Source organism: Brassica napus, chromosome C2 (genome assembly GCF_020379485.1).
Source record: "Brassica napus cultivar Da-Ae chromosome C2, Da-Ae, whole genome shotgun sequence".
Taxonomy (NCBI): Eukaryota; Viridiplantae; Streptophyta; class Magnoliopsida; order Brassicales; family Brassicaceae; genus Brassica; species Brassica napus.
The window spans coordinates 55,624,223-55,644,341 of NC_063445.1; the positions used below are offsets into that span (position 1 = coordinate 55,624,223).

A 20,119-nucleotide genomic window follows, 5' to 3' on the forward strand; every position below is an offset into this window, starting at 1 on the left:
ACTAAACATCAAAACTCTATAATTTATACAATAAATATACGTCAAAGAAGTTTCCAAAAAAAAATTGAAACAAAATTTCACGTCAATTGTTTTTTCGAACAACAAATACAAAATACATATTAGTCCAGCAAAAATATACCAATACCCCAAACGAAACCCTAAACTCATTGACTTATGAATTTGCAAGGAATTTGCAAGGGAATCCTCGCAATTCCCTTGCAAATTCATTTTTCCCCCAATTACTCAAAATTTAAATAAAATCTAATTTTTATAATATATATATATATATATATATAAAAAAAATATCTCAAACTATATACCAAATTTAAAATTTTACATTATACATTTCAAAAATAAATAAAAACACTAAACAACACAAATACAAAATCACTAATCTTAACTCAAACACTATATCTCAAACCCTAAAATCTATGTATAAACTCTATACCCCAAATCACTAATCTAGACACTAAATCATTTATAATGTTTAAAATGTACATCGAAAAATATTTTCCGAAATTTGATTAACTATTGTTATGAACTTAAGTCTTAAGCCTTGATTTGCGCAATTTCCATTGCAAATTTGCAAGAGATTTGCGAGAGACTCGTTGCAGTTTTCTTGCAAATCCATGTTTCCATACTTGAACGGTTTGGGTTTCATCAAGGATTTTTGTGAATATCTTCAGAAATTTAATTAATTATAGTTATGAACTTAATTCCCACACTTGATTTGTTATTGCAAGTAATTAACATCAAACCTAGGCCTGGGCATAATATCCGTAAAATTTAAATAATTGCCTCAAATACTTAATTATATATATATAAATAAATATATATTTCTTTTGTTTTACTTTTAAATTTTAAATTTTATTTCAGGTATATCCGAACCGATCCGATATAATCCGAATCCGAATGATATATGATTACTTTATGGGTTCTATGATGTGATACAAAACCGACCCAAACCCGATGTGTTATATCCGAACCCGACCCGTACTTGCAAATTTACTAGAAAGGGACATATGAGGTGTTATAAAAAAGAACCAAAATCCGAAAAACCCGACCCGAACGCCAACGGGTACCCGAACGCCCAGGCCTAATCAAACCCTTATAACTTATGTAACTCATATACATCAACTAAATTTCCTGAAAATGTTAAACATATTTTTCACGCTAATTATTTGTTTTGAACCGAATCAATAACACTTGATTTGTTTTTTTTTTCGAAAAAAATAACACTTGATTTGTTATTACAACTAATTAACAGCAAACCCTTATAACTTATATAACTCAAATACGTAAACTAAAAGTTTGGAAAATGTTAAACATATTAATAAACTAGTTTATAAAGCCAAAATATAATCAAACACATCCACTAAATTATCTACCATTAACTAAAATGTTTTAAATTTTTTAAAAGTAAAACTCTCATTGGTCAATGCATAGATGCAATCTATGACCATTGATTAAACTTGAATCAATGGTTCAGATGTTGTTTCGTTTCAATATCCGCCTCTCCTCCTCATTGGTGGAATATCTAAATGCAAGGATTGTAATCTGTGTCCATTGATTAATTTTGAATCAATGGTCCAGATGCTTTTTTTTAATCTTCTGCTCTCCTCCTTTCACGTCCCGTAGTCTCCTCCTTAACACTTCTTCTTGCTTAACTCTTCCTCATCTGCAATTCTTCTTCTTTATTTCCTTAGCATCTCATAATCTAGTCTACAATTTCTTCTTATCTCTCATCCTTCACGAGCCTTTAACCGTTCATCTTCTTTTCCACGCCTCCCTTCCTCATGTACGAATCCAGATCTCCTCCTTTGATGTACTGCCAAATTCGTGAACGCCTCCCAAATCTGAAGCTCGCTCTTCTTCACCGAATTCTCCCGCCTTTCCTCACTCACCGCCTCTGACCAAGTCCCTGAAATCTGTAGTTTTCGCCGTTGTTCGTGACTCTTGCCGGTGATGAAGAAGAAGCAAGGATAGAGACATGGGAAGGACATCGGCCGGCGTCTTTTTTTTTTATTAATTTTTTTTTTCTTTTTTTCTTTTTTTTTTTTAAATTAGGTAGGTGTGAGGTGCCAACAAAAAAAGAAATAAAAAAAAAGTTGTAAACCGGTTTAATATATAGGAATATGTATCTGTAAATTTATAATATTCATAATATATTCTCATATGTAGACATATTCACATATATATACAATTAATATATTTTTCGGTAAGAGTGAAATTATTTGTTAGTTATATATATGCTATATATTTATTTTATTTTTCAATTTCATAATTTTTTTTAAAAATATTTTTCAAGAAATTGCGAGGAAATTGTGTTTCTTAAATCTATCGCAAATTTGCGAAGAAACATCTTCCGTCGCAAATTTGCGAGGAAACATCTTCCGTCGCAAATTTGCGAGAATGGATTTGCGAGGAATATGTTTTCCTCGCAATTTCCTTGCAAAGCGCGATTTGCAAGAGAATTGCGACGGTTTTTTCCCTTGCAACAAACGTGTTTTCTTGTAGTGTGATGTGCAGAATTTAAGATTGAAGAAGATATGAAAGAAATTGGTATGGAGATGCTTAAACATTGTGGAGGTCTACCACTGGCTATTAAGGTGTTAGGCGGGATGCTACGTGATAAGTACACATTGCATCAGTGGAAAACGATACATGAGAATATTAAAGCTCACATCGTTAGAGGGAGTGGCTCTGACGACAGAAATGTCAAATTGCAGGTTTACGATGTTTTGCATCTGAGTTTCGAAGAGCTGCCTGCTTATTTGAAGGATTGCTTCCTTTACCTTGCTAGTTTTCCAGAAGATTATAAAATAGATGTGGAGTAACTGTCCCATTACTGGGCTGCAGAAGGAATACTAAGGCCAATGGATTTTGATGGAGCGAGCATTCGAGAGGTTGTAGATGGATACATAGAAGAATTGGTTAAGAGAAACATGGTTATTTCTAAAAGAGACGTTGATACTTCAAGATTTAAAACACTTCAGTTGCATGACATGATGAGAGAGGTTTGTTTACGCAAAGCTGAAGAAGAGAATTTCGTACAAACCATTTGCAGATCAACTGCAAATTCGAAATCTCCTTGTAAATCTCGCAGACTTGCTGTTGTACGTTTGCGTGAAGAAACTTTTAATGTCGATGAGGAGGTGAAGAATCCAAGCCTTAGAACTATCTTGTTTATCGATTGCATAAGATGGAAGGCAACAAGTTTATTGTTTACAAGTCATAAGCTGATGAGAGTGTTAGATCTCTCTGTGGTTGAGTTTGAAGAAGGGAAGGTACCTTCTAGCATCGGGAAGCTCATCCACTTGAGATATCTTAGTTTTGAGTGGTCAAATGCAACTCAACTGCCTTCTTCTATGCGGAATCTGAAGAAGCTGCTCTATTTAAATCTACATGTAGAATCAATCTACATTCCCAATATCTTGAAAGAGATGCAAGAATTGACATTCTTGTGGTTGCCGGAGAGATTACATGATAAGACAAAGTTGGAATTGGGAAATCTGGTCAAGCTGGAGACGTTGAAGAATTTCAACACAGAGCACGGGAGATTGACAGATCTACAGGGTATGACACGGCTCAGATCTCTCTCTATCCATATTACAAACGAGAGGTATATTATAGAAACTCTATCTTCATCTCTAAGTAACCTTTCACACTTGGAGATTCTTACGATATATAGCGACAACAAATTTTATACTCCCACGAATGATGATGAAGAAGGATTTGTTTGGGATTTTGTTAATCTCAAACAGCTGTGGTTGGAGATATATATGCCAAGGTTACCTGATGCGCAACGCTTTCCTTCTCACCTTACAACCATACATCTAAAGGAGTGTTGTTTGAAGGAGGATCCAATGCTGATTCTAGAGAAGTTGCTTTACTTGAAAGAGATTTGTTTACAATCTCGATCTTTCTGTGGGAGGAGAATGGTTTGCTCAAAGGATGGGTTTACTCAATTGCAGAAGCTACTATTAGAGGCCCTACGTACTAACTATCTCCTTATCTTTTTAGCAAAAAAATGTAAGTGGCTACAATAGAATCACTCATCGTTGTAAATACAGCTGGTTTGTGTCGTTTGGTGTTGACTGAGAATAATCAACTCTTTGTATGAATAGGTCTTCACCTGCGTTTTAACTAAAACACATTCTCATATTTTCGTTATACAGATCGGTTGGTCGAAAAGCGATCGATTTTCAAGAGGTGATTTTTATTTTTTGTATTTTACATATTTATTTCATCTCAATTGTTCATATCATTCATAGATTAAATCCAAAACAATAGTATATATTATCTAGACTGGAATTTGCAGAAAAATATTATCAGGACTATGAACTCAAAGATCTGCTCTCTAGCGGTTATTGATTACTTATTTCATGTTTGAGCAGGAGACTTATGGCTGAGCTAGCAGTGGCACTTTTACCGTTTGCAGTCGAGAGGCTTTGGAACCTCCTTGTCCGAGAAACTGGGCGATTTCAAGGAGTTGAGGAGCAGTTCAGGGGATTAAAAAATGATGTGGATACGTTAAGGTGCTTTTTGAAAGATGCGGAGGCCAAGAAACATTCAAGTGAAATGGTGAGAAAAGTTATCAAAGACATCAAAGAAATTGTTTTTGATGCAGAAGATATCATAGAAACCTTTCTTCTGAAGAAAGAACTCGGAGAATCAAGCAGCAGCAGCGTCAAAAGATTTGCATATGTCACTGTGAAAACCATGGTGCTTGGGTTTGATATGAAAGCCATAAGCAAGAGGATCTCTAAGGTGATCCTTGATATGCAGAATCTTGGCGTACAGAAAGTAATCATCAATGAAGAGTATATGCAGTCTCTGCTGGTAAAAGAAAGAGAAATGCGACAAACATTTCCTACAAGTGACGAAGACCATCTTGTTGGGTTAGAGAGAAGTGTTGAGAGATTGGTTGGCTATTTGGTGGAGGAGGATAGCAGTCAAGTGGTTTCTATAACTGGGATGGGAGGTCTTGGTAAAACCACACTCGCAAGACAAGTTTATAATCATGAGACGATAAAAAGTCATTTTCTAGGAGGATTAGCGTGGGTTTGTGTTTCGCAACAGTTTGAAAGGAAGTGTGTCTGGCAGACAATCTTGCAACAACTCAGGTCAGAATGCGATGTGTCAAAGATGATGGAAGGCGAACTTCTGAAAGAGATTGTTCGAGTGCTGGAAACACAAAAGGCTTTGATCGTCATTGATGATATATGGAGAGAAGGAGACTGGGACCTAATCAAGCATGTGTTTCTGCCAAAAAAAGGTGAACATCCTTACATTAGGTTGTGTTTTAAAAATCACAATTTGATAAAGAAATATTAAGAAATATGAATGTGTTGCAGGCTGGAAGGTATTACTTACTTCTCGCAATGAGGAAGTGGGATTACATGCAGACAGACAATGTGTTAACTTCAAACCAGAATGCCTAACTTTTGAAGAAAGTTCGGATCTTTTTCAAAGGATAGCATTTCCTATTAAAGACACAGCTGGTAAGTTTTCAAGGGCGGCCTACTTGGATTTTTTTTTCTGTTATAGTAAATTAATGAAAAATGACTACCATATTTGCAAGACATATGATCCTTTCGAACATTCTTGTAACTTCTGTGCAGAATTTAAGATTGAAAAAGACATGAAAGAAATCGGTATGGAGATGATTAGACATTGTGGAGGTCTACCACTGGCTATTAAGGTGTTAGGGGCGTTGTTAGGTAAGAAATACGCATTGCATGAGTGGAAAAGGATACGTGAGAACATTAAAGCTCCGACCGTTAGAGGGAGTGGGTCTGACGACAGAAATTTCAATTTGAAGGTTTACGGTGTTTTGTATCTGAGTTTCGAAGAGCTGCCTGCCTATTTGAAGCAGTGCTTCCTTTACCTTGCTAGTTTTCCAGAAGATTATGAGATACATACGAAGAAACTTTCCTATTACTGGGCTGCAGAAGGAATACTAAGGCCAATGGATTTTGATGGAGCGAGCATTCGAGAGGTTGTAGATGGATACATAGAAGAATTGGTTAAGAGAAACATGGTTATTTCTAAAAGAGACGTTGATACTTCAAGATTTAAAACACTTCAGTTGCATGACATGATGAGAGAGGTTTGTTTACGCAAAGCTGAAGAAGAGAATTTCGTACAAACCATTTGCAGATCAACTGCAAATTCGAAATCTCCTTGTAAATCTCGCAGACTTGCTGTTGTACGTTTGCCTGAAGAAAATTTTAATGTCGATAAGGAGGTGAAGAATCCAAGCCTTAGAACTATCTTGTTTATCGAGTGCATAATATGGAAGGCAACAAGTTTATTGTTTACAAGTCATAAGCTGATGAGAGTGTTAGATCTCTCTGAGGCCGATTTTGAAGGAGGGAAGGTACCGTCTAGCATCGGGAAGCTCATCCACTTGAGATATCTAAGTTTATATGAGACAGGTGTAACTCAACTGCCTTCTTCTATGCGGAATCTGAAGAAGCTTCTCTATTTAAACCTAGCTGTGTATGGTGAAGTCCACATCCCCAATATCTTGAATGAGATGCGAGAATTGACATTCTTGTGGTTGCCAAAGAGATTACATGATAAGACAAAGTTGGAATTGGGAAATCTGGTCAAGCTGGAGACGTTGAAGAATTTCAACACAAAGCACGGGAGATTGACGGATCTACAGGGTATGACACGGCTCAGATCTCTCTCTATCTCTATTACAAACGAGAGTTGTACCACGAAGACTCTATCTTCATCTCTAAGTAAACTTTCACGCCTGGAGAGTCTTACTATAGATAACAAGAACAAGTTTTATAATCCCACGAATGATGATGAAGAAGGATTTGTTTGGGATTTTGTTAATCTCAAACAGCTGTGGTTGGAGATATATATGCCAAGGTTACCTGATGCACAACACTTTCCTTCTCACCTTAAAGCCATTAAGCTAACTTTTTGTCGTTTGAAGGAGGATCCAATGCCGATTCTAGAGAAGTTGCTTCACTTGAAAGAGATTTGTTTACAATTTCGATCTTTCAGTGGGAGAAGAATGGAATGCTCAAGGGATGGGTTTCCTCAACTGCAGAAGCTAGAATTTAGGGGATTAGAGGAGTGGGAAGAGTGGATAGTAAAAGAAGGCTCCATGCCCCTTCTCCATACTCTCAGAATTGACGATTGCAGAAAATTAAAGGAGCTTCCTGATGGGCTGCAAATAATCACTAACTTGGAGGACCTGATTGTTTGTAATATGGGAGATGAGTTCAATTTGAGATTGTCGGAAGGATACTTGCCTTCTCACCTTACAACCATATCGCTAAGTGGCTGTCGTTTGACAGAGGACCCAATGCCTACTTTAGAGAAGCTTCTTCACTTGAAAGATGTTAGTTTAGATTATCGATCTTTCTGTGGGAGGAGAATGGTTTGCTCGAGGGGTGGGTTTCCTCAATTGCAGAAGCTACAATTCAAGAGATTAGAGGAGTGGGAAGAGTGGATAGTAGAAGAAGGCTCCATGCCCCTTCTCCATACTCTCATAATTTACTATTGTCCAAAGTTAAAGGAGCTTCCTGATGGGCTGCGATTCATCACTTCTTTGAAGTGTCTGGTTTTTTATAATATAGGGAAGAGATGGGAGAAGAGACTGTCGAAAGGAGGAAAAGATTATTACAAAGTCCAACACATCCCTTCTGTTACAATTCTATGATTGATCTCGGCAATGATGAGTCAGACAGCAGCTGAAGGAGACTCTCAGCAATTACGGACTATCAGGTATTTATCTAGGAATGAACTTCTCGGCAACTTCTTTGTATTTGCATAAACTACACTTTAGTTAAGACTATTTCGTTGGAATGTCTCTGATAATATGTGTTTTACCAATTACTTTGATATAGTGGCAAACAGAGATTTCCATGGCACACAAGGAGTGGATGACGCAGTGAAGCTGTTCGACAAAATGTCTTACTGAGGACACTTGATCTCCTGCACTACTTTTAGTTTGTCAAGAGAGATAGAGAGATGTATTTAGGGAAGTGAAGCTGTTCGAGGAAGGTTCTCATGTAACCTTTGTTGACTGAGAGAGGTGAAATATATTAAGATTCTTATATATAAGATTTCTCTTTACATTTTCTTCCATCTGTTCTTCTCAAGCGACTAGGCTTTTTGAAAATTTCCGTATAGAACTGTGTTGAAACTCTTTGCTTGCCTCTGTATAAAAGATTAATTATGGATTTGATGCCACAGAATCGTTGATCTTACTCGTTGAATGTTTCAGTAAATATTACTATTTGAATTATGAACTCATGAATCCTCCTCCTCTGGTGTTTGAGACACTTTTGTGTTCCCCAAAACATGAAAAAGACTGTCTCTCAGAACTTGTGTTTGCTTCTTGGAATTCCCGAGATAGCTTTCCAACTAGATAACAGAGGAAAGAGAAGACTGAGCCATAGCTAGAACTTTGTGATTGTTCTAACTTGATAGCTCTGGAAGGCCTTGTTACCTTAACTTGTATTCAACAACACTGAGGCACTGAGGTCTAATCCGTTCGTCGGGTAACAACAGAGAAATATTAAGTGGGAGAAACGGGCCAGCCATGCTTTCTATAAGTTGAAGAACGTTTTCAGGCATGCCCAAAGCAATGTATTTGCTGCAGCCAACAAGCATGTAAAGGATGAGCTGAGACTACATATTGTTCTAAGTCCTGATGTGTTTCAATCTAAGTCCTGAGACTACATAAGGTTAACTGAAGCTTCAGTCTTCAGGCAACGCTTGGTTAACATACAAGGACAAAAGGAAACTTACATGAATGATGTTTTCAAACCATCGTCATCTTCCATTAGTCCTAATAATACTGATGAAGAAACATTCAAATTTCGTTATTTGACTTTGACTTATTTCTTCACCATTAGCTTTGATGAAAAATAGGGTCTCGCTACCATCCACAAGACCAAGAACATAATGATTCTCGGACCATATTCCAGAAGTAAATGATCTTGATATTACAGAGAACAAATTTTAGAAGACCATAGTAAGGTTTCTCTAGCGATAGCTTCCTCAATAAGCTCTTCAACGTGAAGATAAGTCCCAGGATGCTCTGTGATTGCCATCTTGACAATACCCATTGGGTCTTTTACATGTTTGATCTGAACCGCCAGGAGAGTAACCCCAAGATCTGGAAGCCTAACAGTAACTGCATCAATGGTATCTGCCTCAGCTTTAACAGTCCGGCTACTAGAAAATATATTCAAGCCTCCCTGCTTCTATGTGCTTCAAGTGCAGGACCTCTTGCTACTGCAGCACCAATATCCCAAATAGGACCATGCCCCTTCTTGGTTAGAACAAGGCATAGATCAAAAGCCAGCTACAGATCGCCTGAAACTGCAGCTTAACAATAGTTTCTTCAACAACAAATGACATCTCTTCTGAAGAATTCAACCCAAGAAGTTTAGCAACCTCAATAAGCTCTTCAAAGTGAAGATAAGCCCCAGGATGCCCTGTGATTGCCATCTTGATAATCTCCATTGGGTCTTTTACATGTTTGAACTGAACTGGTAAGAGGGTAACCCCAAGATATGGAAGCCTAACAGTACCTGCATCAATGGTATCTGCCTCATCTTTACCAGTCCGGTTACTAGAAAATATATTCAAGCACTCCCTTGCTTTCCATTATCTGATAAAGTTCCAAAAGCCTCCCTGCTTCTATGTGACCTTCCTCCAGTTTGAGCCTTTTCTGAATGTTAAAAGGAAATAATTTTTGTTTATCAATGGATAAGGACATCTGATAATTTAGTTATGTAGATTAGAGTACAACTCATCCTTAAAACAAGTACCTTTTACTGTCCTTCCTCCTCTAGTTAGAAGCCTGAGAGCCTTCCAAAAGATAGAATGTCTTCCATAATAAGTGACTCAGTTGGCACAGCTTTTGGTAAACTGTTATCAATCTGAGAGTAAGAGGTAGAGTGTACCTAGTGCGTATATGTGACCGGACTACCAAGAGCACCCTCATAAAGGAAGGGTGACCAATGACCTTTTGGAAATGTCATGTGTTTGATACTTTGATGGGTAATGGGTGGGCGTGAATTTGGCTCCAGATGATCTACATGAGTTGTGGAGGAATTTTGCAGCAGCTGGACAATGTCCACCATTGGAATCTCTTCATTTGTGAATTTTTTTTTTCAGTCTGTAACTACAATAAGTGTTTGATTTCAAAATCCAAATTGCAAAAAAAAAAAAATTGATTATTACTAAAGAAAATACTTTTATTCAAAATCTACACTTTATGTATAAGAAGATGAAAGAAAATTAGAATTTAATACATCTGATAGTCAATATAAATATTGAAGTCAAATAATTTATAACACTAATTAACTGAAAATTTGTATTTAACTAAATAATTTTAATTTAAATAAAAATAAAATAAAAATAAAATTTGTTGAATATATATATATATATATATATTATATTATATTAATTTTCACAAGGTGTGGATTATCATCTTATAGTAATATATACAAACACCTTTTCTATTGATCTATTGGTAGAAATATTATAAGCCTAATCGCCTTTTTTATTGTTCAAAAATTATAATCTTCACCAAAGACTAATTTTAACATAAATTATTTCATTAATGTGTACAAACTCGAGAACACGCAACCTAATATAAAAACAACTATTTTAATGCAAAATGATAGTAATATATTTTCTTTCTCAAAAACAGTTTAACTAGATTATTTTTAAAAGTAACCTCAAAAAATCTAAATAAAAAACTTACAATTATCTCTATGAGTGAATGAAGATTGAGTCATGATATTCTTTAGTTTAAGGTCGGAACACATGTTATAATGTTGGTTGTATTTTAAGGGTTAGATTTTGGAATCTATTTTTTTTTTGAAAAATTAAATTTGATATGTATGTGTTTACTTTTGTGTATATTAAGCTTTTTAAAAGTTGATTTTAAGTTCAATGAAGTGTTTGTTTCTGTTTAGTGAATATTTGATTTTAGGATTTATGTGACTTAAGTATTATAATAAATTATGTACTAGAAGACTTACTTCTCTGGGGAATGTAAATTCAGGATTTTGAATATTTTTTTTGAAAGTATTCTGAATCAAAAATATTAAACTTTAAAAAAAAAATTGTGCGATTGGATAAATTATTAAGATTAGTTTATTCTTGTGTCCATCACTCCCATATTATTCGAATTTCAACCTGATTACCAAAAATAAAAGATAATTAGCTCATGATCCGCCCTTTGAAAGAACATGCATATTTTTTGTTTTAGTGTATTTAAAAAAAATATTGTATTTTTGTTTTTCTTTGTAATTTCCTTTGTGTTTTTCTTTGAAATCATATTTGTGTATAAATCTTAATCAAAATTTATTTTATAAAAGAATAGCAATTTAAAAGTTGACCTGTTGGCATACGCTTGTTTCTCTGTAATTATATGCATGTATGCGCCTATGCCCGTTTCTTTTTAATGATATTTTTCTATTCTAGATCTTTACCCGTGGTTCAAATGCGGGTACAATGTTGGTTTGTAATTTTTTGCTTTTTTTGTGTAAATATGTAACATTTTCTGTAATTTTTTATATGTTATAAAAATTTAATTTATATGTTTGTGTATCATATTTTTAAAAGCTTGTTATTAAGAATATTGATAATTATATTGAATTTGTGATGTTGCATAACTATACAATTTTGTCATAACCATTTCATACATTAATTTTGTACTTTATTCCTAAACACTGGCTAATTTTTTTTTTAAAATAACAAAGTATAGTTGCAATTTTGTTTAGTAATTAAATAGATAAAATTATATATTTTTATTAAATTTTCATGATTTGATATCATATATAATATTATAATTAGATCCCCGTTTAAAATTATACAATACTCAAAATCCATAATTTACATTATTATACAATCCCCATTTATTATTAGATCCCCATTTAATATTATTACAATCTCCATTTATTAGACTCCCAGCAATTATACAATCCCCATTCATTAGACTCCCTGTTCTAAAAATCGGCTACCTAGCCGCCGCCTAGGCGGCCGCCTAAGCGCTACGCGTCAATTTTTCGCTCCGATTTATGTCAAATCGGTTTAAAAAATCGGATATCCGATTTTCTCCGCCTAGACCGCCTAAATGACCGCCTAGCCGTCTAATCTATTTTTATTTTGTTTTTAGTAATATTTTTATTTATTTATTTATCTAAAATTTTATAAATATCATTTATATTCATAATTTCGATGAAAATTACACTATATTAAGTTTATATATTCTATTTGTGTGTTTTATAAAATCTTAAACATGAAAATGTATTAATGTTATACACAATTAAAGATTAACATGTTTTATAACATAGTAAACAATCTAAAAATTCAGCCCCGCATAATTTCTAATTAATCTCCGATTTTCTCTTTAGTCGCTAGGCCCAGCCCGACCGTCCGACTAGCGCCTAGCGCGTTCCCGAACAGGGTTACCTAGGAATGAACTTCTCGACAACTTCTTTGTATTGCATAATTTACACTTTAGTTAGACTATTTCGTTGGAATATCTCTGGTGATACGTGTTTTACCAATTGGTTTGATATAAACGGAGTATTTACAAGTGAAACATACTGGGACACAAGGAGTGGATGACGCCATGATCAGGGGCAGATCTACTTGAAGAGAGGGTGGGGCACGTGCCCCATACTAATTTTATAATTTTTTGTTTGTAAAAATAATTTTGAGCATGTAAGTCATATTTGGTTAAATTAAGTCAAACAATGCTACACACTCTCAGGTAACGTATGACCATACTTTTCTCCCATTTTTTATTCAATTTATTTGTTACTACCAAATTTAATGTGTCTAATTATGTACTTATATTTAATTTTTACCATTTCTTGTTCTCTTAAACTTTATTTAACTAGTTATATATGTCTAATTTGTTAATATTTTTTGTGTAAATATCAATCGTCAATTTTAAATTTATTATTATATACTAATTAACTTGTTTCAAAAAAATATATTTATATTTTATTTTTTTTAGAAAATATATTTAAAAAATAAGAAATATACTCTCTCCGTTTCAGAATGATTCATGTTTTAGAAAAAAACAATTCTAAAAGATTCATATTTTACCTTTTCAATGTATATAATACTAGAAAATTGTAAATTTAAAAGACATTAATTGTGTTTGCTGAATTTTGATTGGTTAAAAATCATAGGAAATAGGTAAACATGGAAAACAATGCATTTAATATCAAAATTTTACTTGTTTTTTTTAACAAGTGTGAAAACTCTAGAATATAAATCATTTTGAAACGGATTGAGTATTGTTTTGTGATTAATTAAAAATAATTCAATAATAGTTAAATACAACTAATTGGTAAAAGCTTACAGTTTACCATTATTTCCTTATATGAAATATATTAAAAATGTAAAATATATATCTTTAAAAAAATTGTGTTTCTCAAAAAATACATATTAGAAAAACCTTTAGCAATAGTAATATAATAAAATTTGTAAAATTATTTTAAATTAGTTATATATAAATATTTTGTGCCCCATATAAAATATTTTTCTAGGTCTGCCCCTGGCCATGAAGCTGTTCGACAAAGTGTTTAACTGGGACAATTGATCTTCTGCACTGCTTTAAGTTTGCCTAGAGAGGTAGAGAGATGTATTTTGGGAAGTGAAGCTGTTCCAACGAAGGTTCACATGTACCTTTGGTTGACTGAGAGAGGTTAAATATGTTAAGATTCTTATATATAAGATTTCTCTTTACATTTTCTTCTATTTGTTCTTCTCATGCAACTAGGCTTTGAAAATAGTTTTCTTCTCAAAGATATTTAACAACATATCGATTTTTTTTGAGATCTTTCATTTGGTTTTTGTAACTCAAACATTTGCATGCCTCTGTTGCAAAGATTTTCTGATTGATTCCACAGAATGGTTGATCTTAGTCGTTGAATTTTTCAGTAAATATTATTTGAATAATGAACTCATGAATCCTCCTCCTCTGGTGTTTGAGACACTTTTGTGTTTCCCGATAAAACAAGGGAACATAAGTTCCCCAAAACATGACAAAGACTGTCTCTCAGGACTTGTATTTGTTAGAAATTAAAGAACATAGTGAAAAACAAAAGAGAGAGAGAGAGAGTAAAGAAGGATAATCTTATTCACTTGATTGATTTGCTTATGAGAACATCTCATATATATAGTGGTTACAAGTATGGTAAATGGTAGATGAGATATGATAAACTAATAATCCATTGTTTTGAGACCTTAACCCACCATGCATGCTTGTCCCTTGTAGTGGCATCTCCATTGTCTTGAGACCTTAACCAACCATGCATGTTTGTCCCTTGTAGTGGTATCTCCATTGTCTTGAGACCTTAACCCACCATCTTGTTTCTTATTGCTTCATTTTTACACTCCCCCTCAAGCTTGACCATAGGAACTGGTCAAGCTTGGAAACCATGAAGCATTCCCTCATTAAAACCTTTAGCTTGGAAAAACCTCATGGGATAAAAACCAAGCCAAGGAAAAAGAGTAGAACACTTCATGACTAAGAGGATCAGTGTGATGAAAAATCTACGAGTCCTAACTTGGAATGTATGAACTCGCAAACCTTGGTGCTTGCAGCCTTAGTGAAGATGTCAGCTAGTTGATCCTCACTTCTTGTATAGCAGGGTAAGATGATCCTTTGTTCCACTGCTTGCCTAACTTTATGACAATCCACCTCAATGTGTTTAGTCCTCTCATGGAACACATTGTTGGAGGCTATGTGTATTGCCGCTTGATTATCACAATGCATGGTGATTGGAGTTGATGTCTCTATACCAAAGTCTTGAAGTAGGTTTCTGATCCAAATCAACTCACTAGTGAGCTTCCTCATTGCCCTATATTCAGCTTCAGCACTTGAGCATGACACTATCTTCTGTTTCTTGCTCTTCCAAGTGACAAGATTGCCTCCAATGAATGTACAATAACCGGTAGTGGATCTCCTATCCACTCTGTCTCCTGCCCAATCAGCATCACAATACCCAACTATCTCTGTATTTTTGTTGCATCCCATCCACACTCCTTGCCCTGGCGCCTCTCTTAGGTATCTTAGGATCCTTTCAACCATGTTCCAATGGTGTATCTTGGGAGCTTGCATATTCTGGCTTACTTGGTTAACTGCAAAGCATACATCAGGCCTGGTGATGGTGAGGTATATCAGCTTTCCTACCATTCTTCTATAGTGTTTAACGTCAGCATAAGGCTTATCTTCAATCTCCCCCTCACGCAGCACCTTATACCCATCTTCTAGTGGAGTCTTGGCTACTCTCGCTCCAAGCTTTCCTGCCTCATTCAAAAGATCAAGTGTGTACTTCCTTTGAGATAAGAAAAGCCCCTCTTTAGAGCGGCATATTTCTATCCCTAGAAAGTACTTTAGCTCACCCAAATCTTTAATATCAAAAGTAGACTTAAGAAATACTTTGGTTGAGATAATACCTTCCTTGTCACTTCCTGTGATGATAATATCATCTACATAAATAAGAATCACCACAATTCCTTGCTTGCTTGTGAGTGTGAAGAGTGTATGATCAGCTTCTGATTTTACAAACCCTCTTCCATTGAGAGTTGTACTCAGTTTGTGGTACCAAGCCCTTGGTGACTGTTTTAATCCATAGATTGCTTTCTTCAACCTTAGGACATTCCCTGGCTTGACCATGTCTTCCATACCCGGAGGTGGCCTCATGTAAACCTCATCCTCCAGCTCTCCTTGAAGAAAAGCATTCTTGACATCCATCTGCCATAAATCCCATTCCAAGTTCACTGCCAATGAGAGTAGAATCCTTATGGTGTGGAGTTTAGCTACTGGTGCAAATGTATCGAGATAGTCTTCTCCATAGACTTGGGTGTATCCTCTTGCAACTAGCCTTGTTTTCTTTCTTTCTGGTTTCCCATTGGCAAGGTACTTGATGGTGAAGAGTAGACGGCTTGTAACAGCTTTCTTTCCTTTGGGGAGCTCAGTTTCATACCAAGTATCATTCTTGATCATGGCACCAACTTCATCCCCAACTGAATCTCTCCATTCTTCATGCTTCATGGCTTCTTCATAAGTCTTTGGTACATACTCTTGATCCAGGTTGCTGATGAAGACTACATGCTCTTCAGATAGTCTCGCAAAAGAACATGTTGCTTGGATAGGATGAGCTACTGCATTGTTGTTGAAGTATACTTTGGTGTCCATCCACTGAGATGGTTTCTTCACCCTTGTACTCCTCCTTAATGGTTGAACTTCTTGTTGCATTCCATCTTGATCATTAACAACTTCTTCTTGGATAGCTTCTTCTTGGATAGCTTTCTCGTGGATGGCTTCGTCATGGATAGCTTCCTCATGGATGATAGCTTCTTCATGGATTTGCAAATTAGGTTGATTTCCCCCCTCATGATCAGGATGGACTGCTTCTTCAACTGATGCAGCTTCATCCACAACTGGAGGTATAGGTGAAGTGCTCGGTACGCCACTTGTTTGAGGCTGGCTGATGCCTAGGTTTTCCAGAATGATTCTCAAGTTGTTTGCCCTATCTGAAGATCCTTGTGAGAGATCCTGAAGACTGTCCCAATTCTTCTCATCATAGTATCCCTTTGATTCCACAAACTTAACATCCCTTGAGACCATAACTCTTCTTGATTCAGGTATGTAGCACTTGTACCCCTTCTGCGCATGAGTATATCCTATGAACATGCCTTTGGCACTCTTGGCTTCAAGCTTGTTTCTCTGTTCCCCTGGTATCAAGACATAGCACACACACCCAAAAACACGCAAGTGATCAATTGGAGGTTTTATTTTGTTTAATACCTGAAAGGGAGAGATATCTTGGAGGACTTTGGTGGGGATCCTGTTGATCAAATAACATGCTGAGACCACAGCATCTCCCCAGAACCTCTTTGGAACATTGGTATGGAACATCATGCTCCTTGCAACCTCCATAAGATGGCGATTCTTCCTTTCAGCAACTCCATTCTGTTGTGGTGTGTATGGGCAACTTGTTTGATGGATTATGCCATGTTTTGCTAAGTGATGTTTGAAAGCAGTGCTTGTGTATTCTCCGCCATTATCAGACCTAAAAATTTTGATCTTGGAATTGAAATGGTTAGATACATAGTTTTGGAAGTTAATAAAAGCTTCTAAAACTCTATCTTTAGTTTGAATCAAGGTGATCCATGTATATTTTGATTTTTCATCTATGAATGTAACAAAATATTTATGGTTCTCCCTAGACACACAAGGTGCTGTCCAAACATCAGAGTGCACAAGATCAAAGCAATTTTCATAAATAGTCTTAGAATTAAGGAAAACAGATCTCTGATGTTTACCAAGAATACAAGCCTCACAACTTCCATTCTTTAAAGATAGATTAGGTAACATCAATCCTAATGCACGAGAATGAGGATGACCTAATCTAGCATGCCATAAAACATCACTAGCTAACACAGAAGCAGAATTGAAAGCACAAGATAAATCTGAAAGCTTGGTGTTTTCAAGCAAGTAAAGCTCTCCCTTGCTCACACCCTTTCCCAGCATCTTCCTGGTCTTAATATCCTGAAAGCACACATCATTAGGACTGAAAATAACATTGCAATTTAAATCATTGGTTGCTCTCTTGACAGATAATAAGTTGGATGTGAAAGTAGGCATATAAAAAGCTTGAGACTCCTTATCAAACAGTTTCAAGTTTCCTACTCCTTCAATTGGAATTCTATCACCATTAGCAATCACTACACTCCCTAGAGCAGGTTTAACATCACTAATCAGTCTAGCATCCCTAATCATATGATGAGAAGCTCCAGAATCAATGATCAAAGGTCTAGTAGTATGTGAAGCACTGTGAATAGAATTTAAAGCATTGACACTGATGTTACCAGAGTTTGCATTGATAGCCTTGATAAGCGCTTCAATGTCTGACTTGCGGATGAAGGCATCATCAGGGGATGGCTGAGACATGGCATGGGATGTGGATCCACCAGTGTGGGTGGTTGAGATCATAGCTCTTCCATCTTCTCCTATGTGCATGGAGCCTGATATTGTGGTTTCATGAGCTCTTGCTTCATGTGCTTTGGCCTGGTTGTATCTGTTGGTTGAAGCAGGTCTGAGGTGAGGATGGAGGATCCAACAATTGGTTTTGGAGTGGCCTAGATTCTTGCAGTGCTCACAAGTCACAGACTTGTCTCCTCCTCTTCTTGATTTGAAGTGTGCTTTGTTGCCTGAAGCACTCTCCATCTTCTCAGCTTTGTTTGCCATAGACAGCTCCTCTTTTCCACCAAAGAGACCATCTGAGCCTAGCTCCTTCCAAAGTTGAGCACACACATCATCATAGCTTGGAAGCTCTTTAGCTCTCAATATGTGTTTAAGTACATCATTGAAGCTTGGGTTGAGTGTGAGAAGCAATCCAAAGACCTTGTCTTGCTCACGCCTCTCTTCTAGTGTACTAGGATCAGTGGTACTTGGTCTCAGCATCTCAAGTTCAGACCACAACTGGCTGTACTTTCCAAGGTGTTTGGTGAAGTCCATCTCCTCTTGCTGCAAGTTGTTGATTGCCCTCTTAACCTCAAATAGTCTGGTGAGGTTTGAAGTGTTGCCATATACCTTGTATAAGGTATCCCATAGCTTCTTTGCAGTCTCACAGTGTGAGTAAGACTCCATGATAGGAGTATCAAGTGAGCCTTGCAAGATAGACAGCACCATGAGATCCTCCTGACCCCATTTGCCTTCATCTACCACTACAACCTCCTTGCCATCTTCTCCTTGGGTGATTTGTCTTGGGGCCTCACTTGTGGTGATGTGCTCCCATAGACCTCTTCCTCCAAGAGCTGTCCTGGTCAATCTCGACCAAGTAATGTAGTTAGGACCCTTCAGGGTGACTGGAATCCTCACTAGCTGGTGTTGTTCCATCTTTGCTTGCTACTGGGTAAAAGAAAATGAAAGAGATTCTGAAGAAAGTAAACCAAACAAGTGAAAGAGTAAAGTCAATAGAATAGATTTGCGGAAGCAGTTTGGTGTTCAAGAGCTTTGATGCTCTGATACCATGTTAGAAATTAAAGAACATAGTGAAGAACAAAAGAGAGAGAGAGAGAGAGAGAGAGAGAGAGAGTAGAGAGAGAGAGAGAGAGAGAGTAAAGAAGGATAATCTTATTCACTTGATTGATTTGCTTATGAGAACATCTCATATATATAGTGGTTACAAGTATGGTAAATGGTAGATGAGATATGATAAACTAATAATCCATTGTTTTGAGACCTTAACCCACCATGCATGCTTGTCCCTTGTAGTGGCATCTCCATTGTCTTGAGACCTTAACCAACCATACATGTTTGTCCCTTGTAGTGGTATCTCCATTGTCTTGAGACCTTAACCCACCATCTTGTTTCTTATTGCTTCATTTTTACAGTATTTGCTTCTTGAAACTCCCAAGATAGCTTTCCAACTAGATATCAGAAGAAAGAAAAGACTAAACCGTAGCTAGAATTTAAGATTATCGTTGAGAGAGTTCCAGAATGTATAACTGTGAGAAGAGCTGTGTGATTGTTCTGACTCGATAGCTCTAGAAGGCCTTTTTGCTTTAACTTGTCTTCAACAACACACACTGAGATCTGATCCGTTCAGACCTGGCCAAGTTTCCGGTCAGGCTCTCTGCTTCGTTATATCCAGCCAACAAGCATGTAAAGGATGAGCTGCGACTACATATTGCTTCTTTTCTTTCTCCTCAGGTTCTAAGTCCTGAAGTGTTTCCCATCCATCATTCCAATCATCATCATCATCATCTCCCCACTCATTTGCCTCATTACACTGCACTAGTTCAGCTTTCTTAGCTTCAAACAGTTCTTCCCATCCTTCTAAAATCTCCCTAAGAGCTTCAGCTTCTGAAGCTGTAGTAACAGCTGTCAGCAGAGAGTTTATAAAAGCAGGAAACGGGGATAGATCCTCTGGGGAGATCTCTAAGCCTGGAGAAATGGACGCCACAACAATATGTGATCATTTAAGTGCCACCAGAGTGTTTGTGGGTCTGCTAGAGCCATCAGCTACCTGGTCAGGCAACGTTTGGTTAACTGTAGCTTCAGTCTTCAGGACTAGAGAACGTCATAAAGGTCCAA

The 20,119-nt window shown here is 36.3% G+C and overlaps 1 protein-coding gene and 1 pseudogene across 1 annotated transcript; both read left to right on the forward strand.

Moving 5' to 3' along the window:
* The first annotated feature begins 2,521 nt into the window (after positions 1–2,521).
* Positions 2,522–4,064, forward strand: LOC125581998 (annotated as a pseudogene).
* Positions 4,065–4,102: 38 nt separating this feature from the next.
* On the forward strand, positions 4,103–8,243 carry LOC125581991 (probable disease resistance protein RXW24L). Its single transcript, XM_048748349.1, has 5 exons — positions 4,103–4,212; positions 4,398–5,278; positions 5,358–5,504; positions 5,625–7,752; positions 7,875–8,243. The coding sequence occupies exons 2-4, from the start codon at positions 4,405–4,407 to the stop codon at positions 7,685–7,687; spliced, it is 3,084 nt and encodes a 1,027-aa protein (XP_048604306.1). The 5' UTR covers positions 4,103–4,212; positions 4,398–4,404; the 3' UTR covers positions 7,688–7,752; positions 7,875–8,243.
* Positions 8,244–20,119: the final 11,876 nt, after the last annotated feature.